Source organism: Rhinolophus hipposideros (assembly GCF_964194185.1).
Source record: "Rhinolophus hipposideros genome assembly, chromosome: 3".
NCBI classification, from domain to species: Eukaryota; Metazoa; Chordata; class Mammalia; order Chiroptera; family Rhinolophidae; genus Rhinolophus; species Rhinolophus hipposideros.
The window spans coordinates 91,038,420-91,045,997 of record NC_138049.1 but is presented as its reverse complement, the minus strand read 5'-3'; the positions used below and the strand labels follow the sequence as shown (position 1 = coordinate 91,045,997).

Genomic DNA, 7,578 nt, shown 5'->3' with positions numbered 1-7,578 from the left:
TAAAATAAAGCCCGAGTTCTGCCATTGGAGGGTAAATCTTCTAAAGGCAAAGGTTCTAGAATAACTGAGAATGATAGTATAGTATAAGAATTTAAAATAACTTCTGAATCTAAAAGGCAAAATAAGAGAGTCTGGTCTTTGGGAGACTGAGTTATCCATGACAGGCTTCTTTTTGATTCTGCCAGGGCAGTGTTTGCCATCACTTTTCAGACCCCAGAGACATAAATTGTTTTACTATCCCTTGCTGGCCTGCATATTTGCAACTATAATAGGCAATTCAGAGAGGAAGCAAAATGGGTTCACTTTAGCAACCTTTATCAGCCTTCTTTGGTACTTTGAGATTAAAACACAGCGGACACCACTATCCTCGAAGCATACAAACCTGTTTCTCTGGTTTATATTCTTTTTAGACTTTATCTCTTTGAAGTTCAATTTATTTAGCATTTTCTGTGTATGTATTTATGCACAACTTGTTGACACCTAGAAATTCAGATGCTATATGATGGTGAGTCTGTCTCATTCCTCAGCAAATAGGTTTTCCCTATTTCCCAATATTGCAATATTGAATATTGAAATATTGAAGGCAATAAATCTTGTGGTTTACATTAGGTCTCCCTCAGAATATAGATATCCTCAGTGCAATTCTCCCAATATTCCTGCAAGGAAGGAAAATACGGTGATCTTATTGCCACTTGAAAGCAGCAAAAAAGGCATAGAATTTATCTATGCAGATTTTGGGTGATGTTATTCATAATGTTGACCATGGATCACTACTATCAGAATTGCTGGTAAAAATCCACATTCTAAGCCCTACTCCTAATCTATAAGAACAGAATCTGACATTAAGTAGGGCACTAATCTGCGGGTGATTTTCCTGTACATTACTGTTAATTTATTATTTCCTACTTCTGGACAGAGGATCTGATGTATGTTACTATATATAAAGAATGAAAACTTCAAGAGGATGGGCAATTTGGCCTGTTCTCCTAGATATTCCCATCACCTAGAACAGTGGCTGACATTTAGCACACACTCAGTAATTACTGTTTAAGTAAATGAACAGAAAAGAACATAAAGTCATAGGCTTAAAATAGGAAGGTAATTTAAAATAGGAGCAAGCATTTTAAAATGTTAGAATCCTGGCCCCTGTTCATCAGTTCATCAGTGCTTGACCTTGAGCAAATACTTAACCTCCCTGTTCTTCAAACTTCTCAAGGAGACTATAGTAATAGTACTACTTCCTTAGTTTGTTGTAAAGAATACATGAGTTTAAAGATAAAGATGAGTTTAAAGATACAGGGCTTAGAACAATTTTAGTCTAAACCACTCAAAAACTTTAGTGGGTTGTGACTTAGCAGTAAGCAGGCCAAGGTCAGGCATCTAATCAGCCAGATTTGACCAAGGTTTCCTCACACCTCCTACAACATTCTTTTGTTTTGTTTTATGACTTGGCTGATATCAGAAAGTTCTCTCTTTCACTGTACTACTTGATCTTTCATTTATGGGCAGAAATTACTACTGTTGCAGTCACTTTTCTGAAGCAGTCGGGAAAGCAGTAAGCATTTCCTAATAAAACAAGCACCTCTTATCAAGGATGGATTGGAAATCACAAACTAAGCTCCCCGTTTTCTGGTATCAGCTTTCCCCATTAACCTCTGGCAAAGATGAGTGTAGCAGAGGGCCGGGCAATAGGTAGATTCCAAAGGTCTACACAGAGATACAATTATTTTCACCTGTAGTTAAAGAAAAGGGGCGTGGGAGGAGTGAAGGGGAAAAATTGTAAAAAAGACAAGAACAGAAAATTTTAAATCCTGAAGTTCATTTAGAGTCTTGTTATTTCCGTTTGATCAAAGGCACTAAGCCCCTTCCTGGGATGAGCATTCAATATAACCACTGTGCTACAAATCCTCGCATTCCAAAGGAAGAAAAAACAAACCAAAAGCCTTTTCTCAAAGGCTGCAACTATCCCAATCTGATCTTTTGATCTACATTCGATTATCTTGGCAGCACGGTGGGGGTGGATTCAGAGTGGACACTAAACCCTTTTCCAGAAGAATTTAAGTCAGGTAACATATATTTTTTTTAAACCTTCCTTGTTCCTTCACTTGGAGGAGTGTTCTTGGGAAGACGTACTTTGTTGGGCATTTCAAAGGTTAGAGTACGAGGGTGCTTTGCGCCTCAGCTCTGGAGAAACACGGAAGGTGGAAACTGAGCTGAGAAGTAAGAGTGGATAGAACCAGAAATACGACAAAGGCCGCAGGGTTAGGGTCCAGAGTAAAAAGAGGAGGAGCGATCCAGGGATGTCAAGCTTTTTGTCTTTAAATGGCTAGAAAGCTGCAATGTGGAGGCCGTAAAGAGTGGAAGGAGTGAGGGGGCGGGGTTCAGCAGCAAATCGGCCGAAGGCTGCTCGCTTCTCCCGCTCCGGCAGGCGGGGCGTCCGGGGGGCCGCGCCGATCACACCCAGGGCTGCTCGTCCCGCGTTTCCGAGCACTCAGCGGGAGTTTGCTGCGTGAACCAGTGAAACAGCCAACGAATGAATGATCCTCCTACCAGGATGGGGGCTCTGGGTCCCCGCGGAGCTACGTGTACCACGGACTCCGCCGGACGCCTGGGGCGCGCGGGGTCCCGTCTGCGCGAGATGGGGCGCAGGGCTCCCCTGGCCGCGGGCACCCGGAATCCCGCGGCGGCCGGGGCGAGCGGAAGCTCGGGCGGCGCCCACGAGGACCTTCGGGCCGGAGAGAACCTGGACTATCTGTCCTGGGTCAGAGAGAAAGTGCTCTTTCTTCTTCACCCAGAGCGGGGTTTGGGGTATCAAGGGGGTCCTGCACGGGAAGAAGAGGCCGGTGGGGAGGACCTTTCCCAGGCTAGCGGAGAGGACCAGGAATCTGCCTGCCCTCCTCTCTTACCACGAGAAAAGCGAATTGCTGGCGGCAGTGCTGATGCTCCCTCCAGAGACCCGCCGCGGGACTCCGCAGCCCCACCCAAATCCGTGCTCGTGCGGGTCCTAGATTATCACGTGACACGAGAAGTCGAGTGGACCGGGTGGACGAAGGGCTGCAAGACCACGCGGACCGAGGAGCTCTCCATTACCGCGGTCTCTTTTCCCACCAACAGAGAGTGAAGTAGATTGTGGGGTGCAGGGACCCCTGGAGAACCTCGCGCGCCCTTGGCACCGAGAAAGGCACCCCGCGTCCACGCCGCAAAGTGACGCTCTTTTCACTTCCCCCAAGGACCTGATTCCCCGAGGAGATTAAACAGGAAGGAGGAGCCGGTGGAATGTGCGGGGAGGGTGGGTGAGCGATAATCCTCCAGAAAAGAAAATGCTCTTCCGGAAACCCCAACCTACAATTAACCAACAACCAGGACCTTTTAAGAGCTGGCGCGGCGCTTAGGGGAGGCTGATGATGGCACCCAATGCAAATTGAAGAATAACTGTAAGCACCCTAATACCTCTTTTGTGGCTTAAATACTGTGAAGGCATTCAGAAGAGGGGGAGGAAAAGGTATTTTGAAGTTAGCAGAACGTGGGAGTTTCGAAATAAAATCTGTTGTTAATTCTCATTTTGCACTACCTCTCAACTGATCTCTTTTTCTGCCTCCACACTTTCTCTTAAGACGTAAAAGCAGAAATGAAGTTTGAGGTCTGCTCTCTGCAAAAGAAATGGGAGTAAATGGGGAGAGAGATTTGTTTTAAAAGTTGGCAAAGAAAGCAGAAAGAAAAAGGAAAATTAAAATGAAGCAGCAAGTAAACAGATTTTTTTTCTTCTTTTCACTCTCTTCTGATGTGCACATTTTAACTTCTGTTTTTTTTTTTTCACATTTAAGTGTTAGAATGAGAGTCGCTTAGGAAAAAAAGGAGAGAGAACAGAAAACTGAGCTTTGACGGCAAAATACCATTTAAAAGGGCTTTTTACCCGAAAGTGTCCAATTTAGTCCAATAAAATGCCTTTAATCTGAATTTTTAAATTATTTTAATGTTTAAAACACTGCAGATAAATCTTCTGATAGATAGAAATGTATACTTTGCCATGACATGACTATGTATCTTATTCTTGTCCATAGTTCTTTATTAATAAGATTTGTAATCAAGACTGGATTGAAAATACACCTTTTCTGATGTTGTTGAAAAAAGTTTCTTCTGGTGCTATGGAAACACCTCATTTTTATTGTATTTATTCTTTTTTATTAAATACCATCTTTAGTAACCTTTTAGTAGTGTGGTCTGGTTTGGAAATCTGAGAAGCAGAGGGAGATGAGCACCTTAACTCTACAGCAATGCTGAAGCGGTAGGGTTCAGTTACTGGAAGAAGTAACACGATGAATGGGACTTGGCTTGGCTTTTGAGTAGCAAACTGTTGAACAGTTCCCCCTGCCCCACTCTTCCTCCCTCTTTGCCCTTTGTTTTCAGTTTAGAGCTTGAAATGCCTTCAAATGTCTGATCCACTTCTTGCCTCCTAGCAGCCAAGATAGGTAAGGTATGTCCCTATTTTACAGGTGAGACCTAGAGGTCATGTGGCTTGTGTAGGTCACACAGCAAGTAATGGCATTTGCTTACTAAATAGACAGGAATACGATCATCTCTCCTGAAGACTGGAATGTCTTTTAGAAGGACTTCTAAGGAGTCAAAGATAACTGAGGGCTTCCTGGTTTTTCTGACTCATGTTTATGGGAAGTAGTAGAATCACCTTGATGTCCCTGAGTCCTACAAGGTCTATTGGTTGGAGAGTAACCACTAGCAGTTCTCAGGCCCACGAGACCCTCACTTGAGTGAGGAATTCAGGACCTGAGTTCGTCTGTGTTCAAAACCACTTGGTAGGTAGAAAAGGTAATATAGGCCCCATAAAGTGAGTTGTCTTTTTCCTCCATCATCCCTGTGGGACTCCTATGTGAGGTGAAACTTCTTGGCACACAAATTTTAGACCCGACTTAATAAATCTGGTTGTAAGTCATCATATGCCTCGTGCGATAGAACGTTGAATATAGTCAACAGGAAAAGCCTCTTGAACATTGATCAAAAAGAGTAGCATCATTTGGTTGTCTTCCCCATGGAGGCAAACTCTAGAGTTCAGCTTCTTGGGTTCAAAACTGCCCCGCCTCTTACTGTGACTTTGGGTAGGTGTTTGACCTCTCTGTGCCTCTGTGTCCTTATTTGTTAAATAGGGATAATAAGCACTATTAACTTCATAGGTATTTTTTTCTTCTTCTAGGATTAAGTTAAATAAAAAATACTTAGAACAATGGTTGGCATAAAATAAATGCTCAAAGTTAGTGGTTGTTATTATTACTACTTAGTGTTATTGTTATTGTGTAATTCACTTTCATCCTAACCAGGCTTAAGTCTTTTTTTAAATAAAAAACAGCAGAAAGCATACAATACAAGAAATCCATATAGAATTCAAGCAGGGGCTTTTATTTCTTTCTGCATTGCTGAAAGAAAAGACTTATTTCTAGTTTTCCCCCACATTTAATGGATCAGTAAATACATTCCTTAAATTCCTTAGAAATGGCCTCCAGAGCTTGTGACAAAGATTCAGCCTAATGTTCAAAGCCTAACCTGCAACAGGCCTGAGTCTACAGGGGGTTTCACTCTGCTTAGCCCTTGTTGTCCCAGGACCTTTGAATACTTTCTTTAGAACCTGTCAGGGTAGTTTGTTTTTCCCTCCAGAATTTTAAATCTAATGTCCTGTTGTCTCAGAAAAGCAGAATGGGTATAGTTTTCATTTTATCTCCATTATTTTAAAATGTATTTATTCGAGTCAGCTTAACGCTTGTAATGCAAATATGTTTGGCTTAATTGTATCTCCTTTAAACATTCTTTTTAAAGCACTTACCAACCTTTCTGTTAACTACCTGCAGCATGCTCATAGATTTCCTTTAGACAGATGCCTCACTGGTATGAAAAGTAGTAAGCTGAAGTACTGTGGAATTTGCTTCACAGATTGTCCTGATCCAAGCAGAACCCTGTCGTGGGAGGAGCCTGAGGAATCTTTTCCTCTTCACAGTGTCCTGGGAGTGAATCCAAAAGTGAAACTTGGGCATCCTCAGTACAAAGATATCTCTGAGCATGGCTAGGTCTTGGCTTTTTGGTCTCACCTCCACCTCACCGAAAAATGTGATCGTCTGAAATTGTCTTAGTTGGATGATTGGTAGCAAGGACTTCCAGAAACTGCCTGGCCAATCAAGTGACCATAAGACAAATATCACAGTCACATAACCACCATGGATCAGGCAAGTGTCAACCTCTCTTAAAATCTTCATCCACAATCTCTATCACTTTGAGATTCATTACATTTGACTTGCTGCTCTTATTCTTGTTGTTTGTCACCAGGACTAGATGTGGCTCTTGCTTTAAAAAAAATAAAATAAAATAAAGAAGAAGAAGAAGAAAAGAAAAAGAAAAATTTGTATTCACTACAGAAAAATTTGAAGAACTATTATTTTGTAGGGAAAATAAAAATGGAATAAAAACAAACCTCCCCCATAACCCCAAATCTCTTTTAATATTTGGTGTTTGCAGTCTGGTTTTATTTCTTTTATTCTATTTTTATGTGTACTCATATATAGCACTTTTCTGAGCATGAATTATATATAAAATGTGAGTATTGCCTTTATATAAACTAACAATACCCTGATGCTACTCAAGGTGTAGTCTGTGAACAGCAGCACAGGCATCTCCAAGAAAGTTGTAGACGTGCCGAGTGTCAGCCCCGCCCCAGATCTGCTGAATCAGTTTGTACCTTGACAAGTTTCCTGGGTGATTCACATTAAAGTCTAAGAAACATTGACATGTACACTGTATATAGTTCTGTATTGTACTTTGTCACTTACAAACACTAAAGTTTTTATTTTTTTATATTTCCCATTAATATTTAACGATGCCATGAAAATAATACTTTGGAGAATTATGAAAACACTTAGAGATTACAAGAATGAAAGCGAGTATATACTGATTTGTGAATTGGCAAAGAGATCTCTAACAAGCTTTGTGATTTTTTTAAAGCCTTATTATTCTTAAGTTTTCCCCACTAAGACATTGATTATTGGAGTTAAAACTATAGTCGTGTGTGCCTTAAAGACAGATACATACGTTCTGAGAAAACGTATGCATTTTAGGTGTTTTCATCTTTGTTCGAACATCACCGAGTACACTCATGAACCTAGATGGTATGGCCTCCTACACACCTATGCTATGTGGTACAGTCTGTTGCTCATAACTACAAACCTGTCCAGCACGTTACTGTACTGAATACTGTGGGCACTTATAACACAATGGCAAGTATTTGTGTATCTAAATATAGGAAAGGCAGTGATAATATGGTATAAAAGATTAAAAATGGTACCCCTGTGGAGTTTGCAGGACAGGAAGTTGTTCTCCGTGAGTCAGTGAGTGAGTGGGGAGTGAATGTGAAGGCCTAGGACATCGCTGTACAATACTGTTGACTTTATAAACTCCGTTCACTTAGGCTACACTACATTTACAAAACAACACAAGATTAAATCAGGCACTAGAGAATATGATGCAATCAAAAGACACGATAAGCACGAAATGCGTGAGGCTGCTGCTGGTGTAACAGCATAC

General features: G+C 41.4%; 1 protein-coding gene across 1 annotated transcript; it reads left to right on the top strand.

Moving 5' to 3' along the window:
- Positions 1-2,480: 2,480 nt before the first annotated feature.
- Positions 2,481-6,343, top strand: LOC308496006 (uncharacterized protein C6orf141). Its single transcript, XM_081044543.1, has one exon. The coding sequence runs from the start codon at positions 2,534-2,536 to the stop codon at positions 3,119-3,121; it is 588 nt and encodes a 195-aa protein (XP_080900669.1). The 5' UTR covers positions 2,481-2,533; the 3' UTR covers positions 3,122-6,343.
- The last annotated feature ends 1,235 nt before the right edge of the window (positions 6,344-7,578 follow it).

Excerpts from the sequence above, each read along its gene's own strand:
- LOC308496006 (XM_081044543.1), top strand. The coding sequence starts at position 2,534 with ATGAATGATCCTCCTACCAGGATGGGGGCTCTGGGTCCCCGCGGAGCT.